This window comes from Ictidomys tridecemlineatus, chromosome 4 (assembly GCF_052094955.1).
Source record: "Ictidomys tridecemlineatus isolate mIctTri1 chromosome 4, mIctTri1.hap1, whole genome shotgun sequence".
NCBI lineage: Eukaryota > Metazoa > Chordata > Mammalia > Rodentia > Sciuridae > Ictidomys > Ictidomys tridecemlineatus.
In genome coordinates, this window is record NC_135480.1 from 51,284,008 (window position 1) to 51,301,551 (window position 17,544).

The 17,544-nt window shown below is 39.6% G+C and overlaps 1 protein-coding gene and 1 non-coding gene across 2 annotated transcripts; both read left to right on the forward strand.

The window, feature by feature from the left end:
* Positions 1 to 5,832: 5,832 nt before the first annotated feature.
* Positions 5,833 to 16,676, forward strand: Eif4g2 (eukaryotic translation initiation factor 4 gamma 2; the record flags this gene model as incomplete). Its single annotated transcript, XM_040284745.2, has 22 exons — positions 5,833 to 5,976; positions 7,308 to 7,372; positions 7,682 to 7,747; positions 8,272 to 8,412; positions 9,029 to 9,131; positions 9,699 to 9,830; positions 9,916 to 9,982; positions 10,164 to 10,315; positions 10,779 to 10,889; positions 11,052 to 11,135; positions 11,223 to 11,321; positions 11,542 to 11,683; positions 11,782 to 11,942; positions 12,277 to 12,390; positions 12,982 to 13,107; positions 13,210 to 13,314; positions 13,408 to 13,623; positions 13,709 to 13,967; positions 14,251 to 14,455; positions 14,598 to 14,809; positions 14,910 to 15,031; positions 15,836 to 16,676. Coding segments are annotated over 22 exons (2,892 nt in total), but the record flags the coding sequence as incomplete, so codon positions are not given.
* On the forward strand, positions 12,444 to 12,586 carry LOC120890218 (small nucleolar RNA SNORD97). The gene has a single exon (XR_005734459.1). It is a non-coding gene; the product is annotated as a small nucleolar RNA SNORD97 (small nucleolar RNA).
* Positions 16,677 to 17,544: the final 868 nt, after the last annotated feature.

Sequence of the window (17,544 nt, forward strand, 5' to 3'; positions counted from 1 at the left end):
ATAGATATCCAAGAGAAAATTTTAGTGGACATTTCAGTACATGTGATATACATTTAGAGCTTCCATGATAGGGAAGTGTGGATTAGGGATGAATATATGAATTTGGAAGTAATCATCATAACACTGATATTTAAAATCACAGAATAGATAAATTACTTTTGGGGAAAGTACCCAGAGGAAACAGAAGGTCCAGAATAAATCCTTGGGGTACTTCAATATTTGGACATCAAACAAGGCAGAAAACAGAACAAAGACTGAGCTAAACTGTTGAAAGAGCCAATGAGATAGGAAAAAATCCTAAAGAAAAATGAATCAATAAAATGTCAGCAAGATAATATTCACTTCTGTATGTGTAAATAAATCTATTGGTAATACAGATTTATTTACACATACAGAAGTGAATATTATCTTGTACCACCAGCACTAGAACCTTATAATTTTGGAAGGAAGATGAATATAAGCCTCATAAAAACAATAGAGTATATTGCCCTCTAACTGGTCTTCCTATCTCCAAATTTGCCTTTAATTTACTTCATACAAGCCACAGGTTAATTTCCCCCAAAAAACAGTACTTGTGTCAATGAAAAGTTATTGGCTTTAAACAAAAATGATCATAGTTCTCATATGTTCAAGAATTTTCTTTGCCTATGTAGTCAATTATCATCTCATTCTGGTGCTAAACAAAGGATGGCCACAGCCTCATCTCCTGTTAAGCCATTTATGAGATCTTATAGCATTTTTTTCTTGGTTGTCCTATTTATCATTGATTTCACCCATTCCTTCTCTTGTTTGTAACTAGTGTATTTATCTTGTCTTTGTCTAAATTGTGAGCTCCTTGAAAACAGGTTACATCTAAGCTCCTTGCTTAGCCACTAGTATAGTAACTAAATGTATTTATTTTTCTTCCAAATGGGCAAAGACCAACAAAATTTAATCATATAATATTTAACACTGGTGTTAAAACGGAGCAAAGTTTGTGTATCATAAAATTAGATTAGGGTTAACTGTGGGAATGAAGGAGAGATGAAGTAATCTGAAGCCAGATTAAAAAGGGCCTTTTATACCAAACTAAGGAATTCAGATGCTATTCAGTTAGGGGAGAGCTAATGAAAAATTTTTTAAATATTTTCTAGATGTTGATGTACCTTTATTTTTTTATTTATATGAGGTACTGAGGATTGAACCCAGTGCCTCACACATGCTAGGTGTACCCCTAAGCCACAACCTCAGCCCCGAGCTAATGAAATTTTAACACTAATATCTGTGTCAGGAATGAATCAGTAGAAGAAATAAATGAGAGTAGCCTCAAATTGGAAGCAATGGGACATTAGTAGGAATGAATTTTTAGGGGTAGCCATACCAGTCTAACTGGCTCCCCAGAAGAAGATTGGGTGTCTGGGAGTGGTGAAAAATAAGACCAATGAAAGAGGAACAGAATATGAAGGACTTGAAAGCCAAGCAAAAGCATATGACTTGTTGGGGCTGGGGATGTGGCTCAAGCGGTAGCGCGCTCGTCTAGCGTGCGTGCGGCCCGGGTTCCATCCTCAGCACCACATACAAACGAAGATGTTGTGTCTGCGGAGAACTAAGAAAAAATAAATAAATGTTAAAATTCTCTCTCTCTCTCTCTCTCTCTCTCTCTCTCTCTCTCTCTCTCTCTCTCTCTCTCTCTCCCACTCTCTCTTTTAAAAAAAGAAGAAGAAAGAAAAAAAAAAAAGCATATGACTTGAGATCCCTGGTTTCTAATGCCTGTTTCCCTCCGTGGGGAACACCCCTTTTCTTTTCTGGAATGCAGTTTCCTTTTCCTAAGGTTTTCTTCAACAATAATGTTAATTTTCTATAATGCTCTGACCTGATATAGAGATTCTCAACCCTTGACTGCCCATTAGAAATTCAGCAGATTAGACAAAGGGGAATGAAAAGAAGAGGGGTTGGGAATAGGAAAGATAATAGAATGAATCATACATGAATATATGGCCAGTGAAACTCCACATTATGTACAACCACAAGAATGGGATCCTAATTAGAATAAGTTAGACTGTATGTTTGTACAATATGTCAAAATACACTCTACTATCATGTATACCTAAAAAGAAAAAAAAAGAAAGAATACATGGAGACCTTTAAATATTATTGATTTCTAGATTCTGGATTTCAGATATTCGTACTTGTCTGAACCTGATTGTCTGACCTTAGATGCAGTCCCCAAGTAATTCCACTGTACAGCCAAGGTTGAGTTCAACAGATGTAGAAAACAGTGAAGCATCAAGATTATTAAACATAGTAATGATATGTTGGAGGGAATGTTTTAGGGAAGACTAACATGAGTATATAGACTATAGAGGGAAAAGACTGTAGCAAGCAAACAAGGATTTTTCAATAATTCAGGAGAAAAACTTCTAAGGCCTGGATAAGCATGCATGCAATAATACTATAGGGAAGAAGATGAGTGAAAGAAACATTTAGAGAAAAGTAATACCAGAACTCAATAGCAGATTGAAAATTAAACCTGATCAAAAGGAAAGAGAAAATATAAAGTCAAATTTCTAGCATAATACATTGTGAAACAGCTGGTTACTCATGATTATTGACCCAACATTAACTATTATGTCAGGGTCTACTCTGTGTGCTTTATCTCATTTAATCTTTACAACTCTATAGATACCATCATCATTACCATTTTGCAAATTCAAAAACTGAAGACAAGAGAGCAATTAAAGTTGCCCAACGTTACACAGCAAGTTGTAGAGAAGATATTCCACCTCAGTGGGTCTGACTCCTTTTCCTTAAAATAGGAAGATGATCCGCTACATATTGAATCTGGTGAATTTGAACAAGCAACTAGAAAAAGCAAAGTGACTATAAAGAAGGCCAGACAAGAACATAAATGACTGAATCAAGTTAGATTTGACTATAGAAAATAATCTTTTTCTTCAATGATAGGGATCAAACCCAGGGCCTCCTCACATATGCAAGGCAAATGCTCTACCACTGAGCTACATGCCCAGCTCCAAGAGGAAAACATATACAAGAGGCTCCTATGCCCTGTGTGAATTTCAGGCCCATTATTGCCACTTCTTAAGACTTTTTCTGAAAAGATGGAAATCTGGGTTCATATATACAATCTCCTAATACTTAAATGTCAATTAACTCAAGTTTCAACACACTGGGTTGTGAGCGCAGTAGCGCTCATCTGTAATACCAGTGGCTGGTGTGGCTGAAGCAGGAGAATAGTAAGTTGAAAGCCAGCCTCAGTAACTCAGAAAGACCCTGTCTCTAAACAAAACAATAAAAAGGGATGAGGATGTGACTTACTGGTTCAAACTGGTTTTGTACTGGGTTCAATCCCCAGTACAAAAACAAAAAACACTAATGTGGCCCAAACTAAATATGGCTGCAGATTTGCCTCTCTGATCAACAGGCTGTTAGAAATTCAGTATTGGATTTAGATTGGAAGATTGGGGCACAGAGGATAGAAATGTTGTAGAAGTAGTATGCACTGGAATAACTACCAGCATATAACATTTGTTAAAACAATGCAAAAATATATGTTAACAAGACAGGACTCTTTCATGTTTTTTTTTTTAGCCTTATAGAAAGCTGACAAAATAGAAGTGTAAAACTAGCAGTTGGAAGTATGTTTAATTCAGTTTTCTATGAACTAAATTTTAAAATTCCAGACAATGACTTGAATTTTCAGGTATCCAATATGTGATGAAAACATTTGAAATTGTGAAAATATTTTTATCCCCACTGATTGAAAGATAAATAAAAAATTGTGTTTCATCTACACTTTTACATTTTCTTTGCTACTTTGGGTTACTCCTTCCCAGTCCAGTTTCTCACAAACACTCATATTTTAAAAGCCTATAGCAGAGGGATTTACTATTAGCAAACATTAAAGATTAAGTAAAATCTTTTTAATTTTTAATCATTCAGTTTCAAGTTCCTTAATTATTAGAACATTCAAGTTTTAGGGCTAAGTAACTACTCACTTTGATGTCTAGGTTACTATAGTGTTTCTGAAGCCCATTCTCACTATCAGATAAATGTATTCATTATCAGACATGAGGAATGTAAACCAGTTGTGTAAAAACACACATATGAAAGTATTTTTTGCAACTTCAAAATCCTACAAAAAAGTATAAACAAATATTATTCTGGTATTATTTTGAAGCTAGAAGTGTCCTGAAATTATAACATGAAACCTCTTGTATTTGAAACAAAATTTGCATCTTTCCCAAAAATGTTTCCTTTTTTTTAACACACAATTAAGTTTATGAATAAAAATGCATTTTTCTAGTTCTTAAAAATAAAGTGAAATTGATTTAGTAGCAATAATTGTAGTAACAATAAGGTGGAGAATTTTTCCTATTCCATAGCAAAAATCTAAAAATGCAGAATTGTGTCAAAAACCTTCAGAACCACACCACTCCCTTCTATTATCAGATTTAAATGTTCAGGATAGTGCATCTGTTATGAAAACGGTATTCAGGACTAGGTATTTGGAACACCTAGAACTGTTTTGACATGTCAAACCTAAGTTTGGGTCTTTGAAAATCCTGCCCTCCATTGGACACTAAGTCGTTCAGGATATCACAGTTTTTCTTTTGATTACATTGTATCAAGAACTGTGCTCAAAATGGAGAAGGGGACATTTCTGTTGTTAAAATATATAGAAACATGACTCCATTTTTGTAAAGCTAAAATGTCGCAAATGGTGGAACACTTACCCTCTCCTTTAATATATTACCTGAGAAATATAAATAGTTCAACCTGCCAGCTTTGAAAAGCCTAACCCTGTGTCATAACGTGGACTTTATATAAAATGGAAATAAAACTGCTAACAAGAAAAAAACAAAAACCAAGAGTGAGCAATTTAAAACCCTCCAAGCGCCCCGCGCTCTACCAACACTTCTTCAGAACAAGTCTGGCATATTCTGAGCATTCTTCGGTGACCGGTGGCCAGATGTTCCTTTGCGGAAAGCTGTTTCTAACCAGAGGTACCAGGACAATAAGCCCCTTCCTTTCATCTCTTTCTCATTCACTTTGCAGACGGCAGGCCAATAAAGAGCTTAATGTTTTCTTTCCGTACTGGGGCTTTTCGCTTTCGTCTCGTCTCCTCAGCCCTATCCCTGGATCCCCTACCCCTAAGCCTGCCGAAACCGAGGACCTGAAGCGATTCCTCGCGCGGCGCCCCGGGGGCGCCAGGCCTCAACACTGCAGGCTGGTCCCAGGACGCCTGGCCCACGCTGGGCAACCTCAGCTCCCTAGGGGCGCCAGGGAAATCAGTGCTCAGACACGCCACGGACAGGGGTTGGGTAAGGTAGGAAAATCGTGCGTTTTCTTCCCAGGTTGCAGCAGCAAAAACGAGGAGGGAAAAGAATCGTGTACAACTCGAGCTCGGGATCCGGATTCTGGGAACAAAGAGCCTATGCAGGAAGACGAGGCAACCACACCAACGCACTCAAAAGGGCTCTCCAGCTTTTACGCAAGCAGCCCGCAACTCAACAACGCTCGGCTCCCCTTACGCCACTGGCTTGGTCCCAGAGCCTTCGCGAATAAGGCTTTGCGCACTGCGGCGGGGCTGCGCCGCAACCGAGCTTGGCCCTCTGGCTCCTCCCCGCCGGCCTGCGCGGATTGGTGGCAGATGGCAGCCAGGCTGCTGATTGGGTGGCGAAGGAGCCATTCGGGGCGGCTCTGGTGGGTTCGGCTGCCCCAGAGTGATAAGTTCGGCTTCTGACACGCCTCAGCGCCAGCAGCGAGTTGGAGCTCTATGGAGGTGGCGGCTGGTACCGGGTGGTGGCTGCAGCAGGGACTCCTCTGAGCTGAGAGTTTCAAGCCGTCCCCGACTCCTTCCTCCCCCTTCCCTCCCCCTTTTTTGTTTTCCGTTCCCCTTCCCCCTCCCTTCCCCGTCCCCGACGACCGGATCCTGAGGAGGCAGCTGCGGTGGCAGCTGCTGAGTTCTCGGTGAAGGTGAGTGGAGTCGCCGCCGCCGAGCGGAGCGCTCTAAAATGGCCGCCGCCCCGGTCGCTTCTTCTCGAGTGGTACAAAATGGCGGCCGCAGGCGGAACCGGGCGGGGCGACCCTATTTTAGCGTTTCCTCTGCACTCGGGGCACCTGGAAATTCCTGGGCTTTGCTCTCCTTTGCCGTTTCTGATGGAGTAGAAGGAAAACTGCAACTTGACTACGCTTCGTGTCGGGTGTTGGCAAGGTGCGCCGACGAGGCCAGGCAGGCCGAGGCACGGTGTGCTTGGGCGGCGGGCGAGCGTGGCGCGGGCGCGCGCCGCGGCGGGAGGGCGATGGGCCGCGGGCAGGGCCCAGCCGTTGGCGCGGGACCAGCGACGCGCAGGAGTCCCGGAGCCCGGCCACCCGGCGGGGCGAAGTTAAGCGGGGCCTATCGGCCGGCTGCCCTTCGTGGGGGGAGGCAGAGGGTGAGGGCTTGGGCCCCTTTGTCGGCCCGCGGAGGCAATGGCGAGGCGGCTGTCAGTCCCGGGGGATTTATGGGTGGGAGGGGGCCTACCCGGAGGCGGCGGGTGGGCCGGAGGCCGCCTTCCTGCCCCGAGAACAAAGAGCCGGGCGCTGAGCCGGCGGGGGCGGCCTCCGCCGCTGCTACCGCCGAGGGACCCACGGCCTCGCGGGGCGCCTGTCGGTAGCACTTACCTAACTCCATCCGGGGTGGGAGGAATCTGCTGCTCTATTGTTCCCAGGAAGGGAAAACGGGGCGGAGGTTTTGCTGCCATGTTGCGGCCCTGGTCTTCCGCCTGCCGAGTGCCTGCACGCCTGGGCCGTCGGCGAGTCTTAACACAACATGCCTTCTGCGAGAAGGAGGGACGGACAGTGAGGAAAGAAGTGGAGCCGCCTTAGGCCTTGTCCAGGCGGTGCGGCTCGCCACCGAGGCAGCACAATTATGAGAGCAGACAATTCCCACCTAGTGTTCTAGGTGTTGATAAGTTATCTTTTAAGTTTTAAAGATAGTAGCATGTGGCTTGGTTTTGAGCAGTTTGAGTTCTTGTGTGTCTTCGAGGGCTGGTCTTGCGTCCTTGAGCAGCCGGCAGTTTCTTTAAAAAAAAAAAATTTTGCCCATTTGTTTTTTGAGTACGTTCTATTTTTAGTGTTATGAGACCTGCAATGCAGTGAAAGTTAAATCAACTGCAGTGCCAGGATCTGAAATAATTTATTTAATGAAGGTTTATAGATCTGTGTGTGAGCAGTGTCTAATTTTGATGCTCTTTCTCATTCTAGGTTTTTCATTTCTCCCATCCCCTCCCTTCCCCACCCTATCCATTAATATTATTCTTTTGAAGATTCTTCGTTGTCAAGCCGCCAAAGTGGAGAGTGCGATTGCAGAAGGGGGTGCTTCTCGTTTCAGGTATGTGTAGATTTCTTTAGGGTGATGGTTTGGAAAAGTGATCACAAAATAAGAAGTCACTTCACTAATTTCTGACTTAACATGCTACAATTTTTAAAGTCCTAAAGTTTTTTTTTGTTTGTTTTTTGTTTTGTTTACTGACAGTTTTCTCATTAATTACTCAAAGAATAAATGCAATTATTAATGTTTTCTCAAGGCCCAAGTTCATCTGTGGTGTAATTTCTGAAGTTTTTTTTTTTTAAATAACCTTTATTCCTTTAGAATGAGACATGATTGGTATAATGAAGAAAAAAAATTTTTTTTTAATAGTGCTTCTTCGGGCGGAGGAGGAAGTAGGGGTGCACCTCAGCACTATCCCAAGACTGCTGGCAACAGGTATGGTAAACATGTAAAAACATCAACTTAATAGTAGATTAACTCTTGGTCATCCCTTAAATAGATCATCTAATGTGAGTTGGGACTCTGAAACTGCTTATTCTTGGGTTATTTTTAATGATGTTATTTTTTGAAATCAGTTATTATTCATGCAAGGTGTTTAATATCTCGTGATCATATTTCATATAAGTGTTCTCAAGGTGTGGCTCCTGGACCACCTGCATTAACATCATCTGAGAATATATACTGGAAATGAAAATTATTAGGCACTACCCCAAACCTGCTAAAGCAAAACTGGAGTGGGCCCAGCAATCTGTTTTATGAAGCCCTGTGAATGATTCTGATATACCATACTATTTGAGAATCAATGATATCCAGAGTTACTTTGTTGTGGGGCAAGTAGAGAAAGCATAGCATAGATTTTTCTGTTTGGTAGAGTTTCTGATCAGTGTGACATTTGGTGTGTAACTGGCTGCTGTTTCACATTTTCTTGATTTATGAGTCTCTTTTTTGACGTTAATCAGCGAGTTCCTGGGGAAAACCCCAGGGCAAAACGCTCAGAAATGGATTCCTGCACGAAGCACTAGACGAGATGACAACTCCGCAGCAAACAACTCCGCAAATGAAAAAGAACGACATGATGCAATCTTCAGGAAAGTAAGAGGGTAAGTTTTAAAATCTGCTTTCACAAGAAGGAAGAAGTATAGATTAGCTGTATTTATATACTATATATGTTATACTATTCGTAAGGTAATGTTCATGCCCAGAGAGCATGTTTTTTTCTAAATGTTTATTTTTTTAGTTGTAGTTGGACACAGTACCTTTATTTTATTTATTTTTATGTGGTGTTGAGGATTGAACCCAGGGCCTCGTACGTGCTAGGTGAGCTCTCTACCACTGAGCCACAACCCCAGCCCAAGAATATATTTTAGTGAATGTTAATGTTCACAGTATCCCAAATAGTCTTAAACTGAAGAGAATCACATCAGTATTTGTACTGCTGGTTCTAGTCAGTTGGTTATACCCATAAGCCTGTTGTCCTGGCATTTCCATCTTGGCTTAGTGTGTAACCCCATTATACTAGGGAGTATAACTATCACAGCTAATGGTCTCTGCTTAGTCCCTGATAATGAGGCCTTTGTGCTCTTAGTTTTGAAAAAGGTTTGTTGTCAGACAGCTGGGAACCCCCAATTTGACAGATATTATAGTCTAAACAACAGTGACAAGGAAGAACCTTTATTCTGTTTGCTGATATTTCAAATGTGATTCTTTTTTCCCCAGCATACTCAATAAGCTTACTCCTGAAAAGTTTGACAAGCTATGCCTTGAGCTCCTCAATGTGGGTGTAGAGTCTAAACTCATCCTTAAAGGGGTCATACTGCTGGTGAGTTTTAAACGTTGGAAACTTGGGAAGACAAAAATATTAACCCTAGATTGTTTTTTTGTTTTTTGCCTTTAATCATATCTTAACCCTGAGGTCTGAGTTAGATGGACATGTGTTTCTGAATGCTGATAGTAATAAAAACAGAACGATTAGCTTTGTCATAAGATATAAGAGTGAAGTTTAAATTGTTTATACTGTGTTCAAAGGGCTATCAGCAAGCTATTTGTTTTCCTTTTGTAGAAATGAATTGTATGATAGCAAAAGATTTTTAGTGCCTTTTTCCACACACACACACACCCCAGTACCACCGCCACCCCTTTGAACCTCTGGCCTCTTATGTGCTAGGCAAGTGCTCTACCACTGAGCTACATCCCCAGCCTTCCAGTGTCTTTTCCAACTTGGTGGTAGGGGAAGAAATGAGAATACATGAGGTCTTTTTTAACAATAAAAGAAGCAAAGAGAAATAATCTATCATGAGATTTAAGACTACCCCAAAAAAATGGTCATAAAAGGACTTGTTTGAAAAGCTGCCAGTTGATTTATTTTTATAAATGACTTCCTCTGTAGATTGTGGACAAAGCCCTAGAAGAGCCAAAGTATAGCTCACTGTATGCTCAGCTATGTCTGCGATTGGCAGAAGATGCACCAAACTTTGATGGCCCAGCAGCAGAGGGTCAGCCGGGACAGAAGCAAAGCACAGTATGTGGTGACTTTTATTTGCTTATTTTAAAATTGATTTGAAAGATGTCGTTAATAAAGCCTGTGCCTTTTATTTTATTTTCAGACATTCAGACGCCTCCTAATTTCCAAATTACAAGATGAATTTGAAAACCGAACCAGAAATGTTGATGGTAAGAATTTGTTTATATTTGAGGGCTGGGATGTAGCTCAATGTAGAGTGCTTCTTTAGCATAAGCAAGGACCTGTGTTTGATTCCCTGCACCACACCAAAAAATTATATTTGATACTAATTACGTACAGTATATTTTCGACCTAATTCTAAGTGTTGGCTTTATTCTTTTCCCCCTTCAGTCTATGATAAGCGTGAAAATCCCCTCCTCCCTGAGGAGGAGGAACAGAGAGCCATTGCTAAGATCAAGATGTTGGGGAACATCAAATTCATTGGAGAACTTGGCAAGCTTGATCTTATTCATGAATCTATCCTTCATAAGTGCATCAAAACAGTAAGTATTACTGGGAATTTACACTTAAGTTAAGATAATCAATGAGAGCATCTTTGGGAGGAATTGAGTCAATTACAATTGTTTTGTGCCATCTTAGAAAGTAGATTCAGTGGGGCTGGGGCTCAGCAGTGGAACACTCGCCTAGCACGTGTGAGGCCCTGGGTTTGATTTTCAGCCCCACTTAAAAAAAGATGTTGTGTCCAACTACAACTAAAAAACAAGTTAGTGGATGGTTAGTGAAATATTTAGATGGCCAACAAAACTAAATGCTGTAGAACAATATTTAATATGAAAATATGCCGTGTGTTTTATAAAGTAAATGTTGAAGGGATTGTCTTGAAACAAATCAATAAAACTATACTAGATGCTGTAGGAACTATGAATGGATCAGTGCAAAGCAAAATACTACATAACCCAGAATAACTAAAATTTTGTCAACACTGGCCTTTCATTCTTTTGGTAGCTTTTGGAAAAGAAGAAGAGAGTCCAACTCAAAGATATGGGAGAGGATTTGGAGTGCCTCTGTCAGATAATGAGGACAGTGGGACCTAGATTAGACCATGAACGAGCTAAGGTGTGTATGTTGCTGATGAAAGCAGTATATGTACTTTATTTTTTGACATTAAAGGGGGTTGCCATGGTCATTTACCTTGGTGATAGTTTAGGAGTCTTAAAAGCCTAAGACAGTACACATTTATTTTAGATCTTTCAATTATGTATTTTTCTCTTTTATCAGTCCTTAATGGATCAGTACTTTGCCCGAATGTGCTCCTTGATGTTAAGTAAGGAATTGCCAGCGAGGATTCGTTTCCTGCTGCAGGTAAAACTGGTTTGTTTGAATACGTTGGTAAAGCTGAGTTTTTCTGTTCAGGAATATAAAAATGAAATTTACACTTTTAAATTACAGGATACCGTAGAGTTGCGAGAACACCATTGGGTTCCTCGCAAGGCTTTTCTTGACAATGGACCAAAGACGATCAATCAAATCCGTCAAGATGCAGTAAAAGTAAGATATGTGTGTATTTAATCAAATAGACTTGAAGTATTTTTATAGTAGCACAGGGACACAAACCCTCCCCATCTATTTGAGATTGTCAGTGGGAAGTTCTTACAGAAACATAGCAGTCTAACATTCTGTAGGTTTTTCTGTTTTCCCCAATATTAATTTTAGTTTTCAGTAAAATAGTGTTCAAAAATGAAAGTACTTATTCACCTCATTTTCAAAGGATCTAGGAGTGTTTATCCCTGCTCCTATGGCTCAAGGGATGAGAAATGACTTCTTTCTGGAGGCACCGTTCATGCCACCCAGGATGAAAATGGATAGGGACCCACTTGGAGGGCTTGCTGATATGTTTGGACAAATGCCAGGTAATTTTTGAACAGAACAGAAGTTTGGTTAAACTAAGAAATTAGTCTAAATTTTTTAATAGTAGAGTTTTAAGAGTTGCTCATGTATGTATTTTAAGGTAGTGGAATTGGAACTGGTCCAGGAGTTATTCAGGATAGATTTTCACCCACCATGGGACGTCATCGTTCAAATCAACTCTTCAATGGCCATGGGGGACACATCATGCCTCCCACACAATCACAGTTTGGAGAGATGGGAGGCAAGTTTATGAAAAGCCAGGTAAGAAGGCATTAGGAAACAAGTGTTAATATTGCAATGTCAATTTATTTTGCTTCTTTATATAAAGATACAGCTATTTTAGGTGTCCTTTCTAAACTAAATTTACATCCTTGGCAGTTATTTCAAATTGAGTGAAATACTTATTAAGATTAGTAAAGTCACATTACTTTGATCGTTAGGCTAGATTTTATTCTTCCCTGTTTCATCTTTTACTTTCTCTGGGCAAATTCAATTAAGCTTTCCCTATGGCTTGGCTCATCCCTTTGGTACTTGATTACCATAATTTGTGGACCCCCTTTTTATCTAGACTTTCTTTCTCCCTTTCTGAAAATAGGGGCTAAGCCAGCTCTACCATAACCAGAGTCAGGGACTCTTATCCCAGCTGCAAGGACAGTCGAAGGATATGCCACCTCGGTTTTCTAAGAAAGGACAGCTTAATGCAGATGAGGTACATTTGCCTATGTTACTTATATATGGTAGTTTGTCAATTCAGAAAATCTATTGCCCGATGATTATAAAAAGACGCGTTATTAAGAGGACTTATGCTGGAGTTCTTTTCTTTTTTTCTCTCTTTTTCTGTCTTTCTTTTTCTTTCTTTGAATGTCCAGCGTCCTGTGAGCGAAGATTATGAGATATGAGGGCAAGACTTTATTAGTTAGGGTGAGGAAAATGGTTGTCAGTATGTTGTTCCTGGTTTCCTTGTAAGTAGAGTGATTTAGCAAGATGTTTTCTGAACTTCATTTAATTTACTGGGTTTTTATTTTAATAATGCTAATCCTAGGAGAATTCCAATGGAAATGTAAGGTTTATGACAATATCTTATTCTTCCGTGGATCAGGTCTTCAATTTTCTTGCCAGAAATTAAATATATTACGTTAATATTGAAAAACTTTTTTTTAGTTTGTTTTTAAGAAACATTTCTGCCCTAGATTATATCATGTCTGTAGAATTAATTTTAGGATATCAGAGTGTTAAATTTAACGTTAGCCAACTATATGTATTAACTTGGATGTCTGGTATGGTTTGTTTTTAATTCCAGATTAGCTTGAGGCCTGCTCAGTCGTTCTTAATGAATAAAAATCAAGTGCCAAAGCTTCAGCCCCAGATAACCATGATTCCTCCTAGTGCACAACCACCACGCACTCAAACACCACCTCTGGGACAGGTATAGGCCCCATAGTATGACATCATTCTTCCTTTTTAACTTCATGTTTTCTTCCACTAATGTCACATGTTCCTTTTATCTGTCATGTTGCTTATCTTTTAGACACCTCAGCTTGGTCTCAAAACTAATCCACCACTTATCCAGGAAAAGCCTGCCAAGACTAGCAAAAAGCCACCACCGTCAAAGGAAGAACTACTTAAACTAACTGTAAGCATCCAGTGGTTCTATAAATAATCTTTAGTTCTTGGGGTATATTTGGAATAGAGAAAACAAATAGTAATTGGATTGTATTCTTTTTAGGAAACTGTTGTAACAGAGTATTTGAACAGTGGAAATGCAAATGAGGCTGTTAATGGTGTAAGAGAAATGAGAGCTCCTAAACACTTTCTTCCTGAGATGTTAAGCAAAGTAATAATCCTGTCACTGGATAGAAGTGATGAAGATAAAGAAAAAGCAAGTTCTTTGATCAGTTTACTCAAACAGGAAGGGATAGCCACAAGTGACAACTTCATGCAGGTAGAATACTTCTCCTGATTGTGTAATAAGAATTCTCCACTCATTGAAAACTTTAACAAACTGACTGTTGTGTGTTCCTTCTAAGGCTTTTCTGAACGTATTGGACCAGTGCCCCAAACTGGAGGTTGACATCCCCTTGGTGAAATCATATTTAGCACAGTTTGCAGCTCGTGCCATCATTTCAGAGCTGGTGAGCATTTCAGAACTAGCTCAACCACTGGAGAGTGGCACCCATTTCCCACTCTTCTTACTTTGTCTTCAGCAATTAGCTAAATTACAAGATCGAGAATGGTTAACAGAACTTTTTCAACAAAGCAAGGTCAATATGCAGAAAATGCTCCCAGGTAAGAGAATGCTGGTTTGTTAACAATAAACCTAGAGGTTCTTGGTAACTTGAGTGGATTTATGTGGATCAGACAACTTTACCTTTCCAAGTAATAATAAACGTTGCCCTGGATACATCTTAAGATCTTATTTTAAAAGGGGATTATCATATCTTTTTACTTGATCCATGTATTAAGAGTTCATTTTGCGGTTGTGGGGTTGTAGCTCAGTGGTAGAGCACTTTCTAAACAGGCCAGTAAAGTGAACTGCTACTCAATGATGCAAATGATTTTATCTCTTCAGAAATTGATCAGAATAAGGACCGCATGTTGGAGATTTTGGAAGGAAAGGGACTGAGTTTCTTATTTCCACTTCTCAAATTGGAGAAGGAACTTTTGAAGCAAATAAAGTTGGATCCATCCCCTCAAACCATATATAAATGGATTAAAGATAACATCTCTCCCAAACTTCATGTAGATAAAGGATTTGTGAACATCTTAATGACTAGGTAAGATGAGTGGCCTTCTATAAACAGTAAAATCCATGTTTTATTTGCTAGAGAATAAGTCTGCAAGGCAGGGAGCTAAAAGTTGTCTGTTTCTTGAGCCAGATAACTCACTTTGGTTCTAAAAAGGCTTCTTTTTGTCCAGCTTCTTACAGTATATTTCTAGTGAAGTAAGCCCACCTAGCGACGAAACAGATTCTTCCTCTGCTCCTTCCAAAGAACAGTTAGAGCAGGAAAAACAACTGCTTCTTTCTTTCAAGCCAGTGATGCAGAAATTCCTTCATGATCATGTGGATCTACAGGTCAGTGCCCTGTATGCTTTGCAGGTGCACTGCTACAACAGCAATTTCCCAAAAGGTGAGATGACAGGTGTTAAAAAGGAATTAGGAGTTCAGGGACAGTGCATGATGAGATGGCCCACTAAGTGGAGATTTTGGTTGTTTTTTTTTTTTTTTAGGCATGTTACTCCGCTTCTTTGTTCACTTCTATGACATGGAAATTATTGAAGAAGAAGCTTTCCTGGCTTGGAAAGAAGATATAACCCAAGAGTTTCCAGGAAAAGGCAAGGCTTTGTTCCAGGTAAATTTTTTAATCTGGTTTGGGGTTTCTTGGTTTTTGTTTTTCCAGTTTCGTTGGTAGTATTTCAATGAGTAGTGTGCTTCCCTCCTTTTCACTCTTGTAGCCACACAAAAATACCTGTATTTTTATTTGTGTTTATGTGATGCCAAGAATTGAACCCAGTGCCTCACATGTGCAAGGCAAATGCTCTACTAGCTGAGCTACAACCCCAGCCCCCAGTAGTTCTTTTTTAAACTAAAATACAGGCAAAAGATAGTCCTGAAAGTTTCTTAATCCATACATATAATTTTGTACTGTTCAAAGCTATTAAAAGTGGACAGTTAGCAGCATGAAGTAAAGCTAGGAGGTGAAATTATGCTTAAATCCTAGTGGTTTATGTTTATAATGTGTTTATAAGTGTTTAATACAGTTTTGTATTAAAAGTACTTAAACAATTTTGGTGATTGGAAGTTTATTTTTTAATTATTCTGTCTGTAAGTAAAGAATTTAGTATCAAGGTTCTGGTTTAGTAGTTTTCCAAGGGACCAGGCTTTGGGAAACTGTTGTACAGCGTCTTACCTTACTCCTAAGGGTTACAGAGTAGCCTCCCAGGGATCATCTTGAGACTAAAAAGATTTCCTGAAATGTAAGTGGACAAATGTCATACTAACCTTGAATTAAAACTTAAGGCTGATTTACACAGTACATTTGCAACTGTTCGCAGTAATCAAAATGTGGTTTAAGACTTTTGCCCTTGGGTAAATGTTTGGTTTGGGTTATGTCTTGAACCTGCTGTTGAATAATAATTACAAATCTGATTTACAGGTGAATCAGTGGCTAACCTGGCTAGAAACTGCTGAAGAAGAAGAATCAGAGGAAGAAGCTGACTAAAGAACCAGCCAAAGCCTTAAATTGTGCAAAACATACTGTTGCTATGATGTAACTGCATTTGACCTAACCACTGCGAAATTCATTCCGCTGTAATGTTTTCACGATATTTAAAGCAGAAGCACGTCAGTTAGGATTTCCTTCTGCATAAGGTTTTTTTGTAGTGTAATGTCTTAATCATAGTCTGCCATCAAATATTTTAGGAGTATCTTTAATGTTTAGATAGTATATTAGCAGCATGCAATAATTACATCATAAGTTCTTAAGCAGAGGCAGTCTATTGCAAGGACCTTCTTTGCTGCCAGTTATCATAGGCTGTTTTAAGTTAGAAAACTGAATAGCAACACTGAATACTGTAGAAATGCACTTTGCTCAGTAATACTTGAGTTGTTGCAATATTTGATTATCCATTTGGTTGTTACAGAAAAATTCTTAACTGTAATTGATGGTTGTTGCCGTAATAGTATATTGCCTGTATTTCTACCTCTAGTAATGGGCTTTATGTGCTAGATTTTAATATCCTTGAGCCTGGGCAAGTGCACAAGTCTTTTTAAAAGAAACATGGTTTACTTGCACAAACTGATCAGTTTTGAGAGATCGTTAATGCCCTTGAAGTGGTTTTTGTGGGTGTGAAACAAATGGTGAGAATTTGAATTGGTCCCTCTTATTATAGTATTGAAATTAAGTCTACTTAATTTATCAAGTCATGTTCATGCCCTGATTTTATATACTTGTATCTATCAATAAACATTGTGATACTTGATGTACTTTTATGTGACTTTCAGTAGCACCTGCAGCTTTATGGGGAATTGTTAGCTTTTGAGGGTTAGAAGATGCATCTCAGTTTGAAGATTTAGGAACTTTTAAACTATTTTTTCATGATAGGACACAAAATGAGTAATTTCTCAGGTCAGTTTATTAGAACTACCAACAGTTTCTGTAATCAAAGACCATAAGTCTCATGAATTTAGAAGAATGTTGCTATCTATGCATAGCAACCAAAACTGGTATCTTCTTATCAGGCTGAAGTAGGTTAATAATCTGTTCTCGGGAAGATTTCACATCCCCTCTTGAAAAATCCATTGTCCAGTAAAATTATCTGGCATCTTTATTCAACTAAATGTTCATCATGGGGGTTAAGATGTATTTTTCGGAAACTCCTTAAGGATTTACCCATGCTCCCAAGCCTTGGAAGATTTTTCACAATCGTGGGCCTAATGTTAAAACTTGGGCAGGGACACTACTGCCACCTGAGAAGAACAACCTGGTCATGGTTTACAGAAACCTTCAAGGCAGGCAGTAGTACATCATGCTAATGGGCACTGTTGAAAGAGGCCTCACCTACTAGAAAGGGGTGATAGGTAAAGCCAATATTTTTGTGTTCCATTGAGATCAGAAAGGCTAACCTTTTGTGGGGATGGTCATCACTAAAATTCTAACAATTTATAGCTTTTGGTAGCTATCACAGCAAAAATGGTAGGTGAACGACCTACTTTAGACTTCAGGAGACTTGAAGGGTATTCAGATAAAATTGTGTTGTTATTAGCCATCTGCTCAGTGCTACATGCCAAGGGTGAAAATTGATGGCAAAGGTAGGACGTGGTTAGGGGGCATGGGTTGGCCACAGGGTTTATTTTATAGCCATA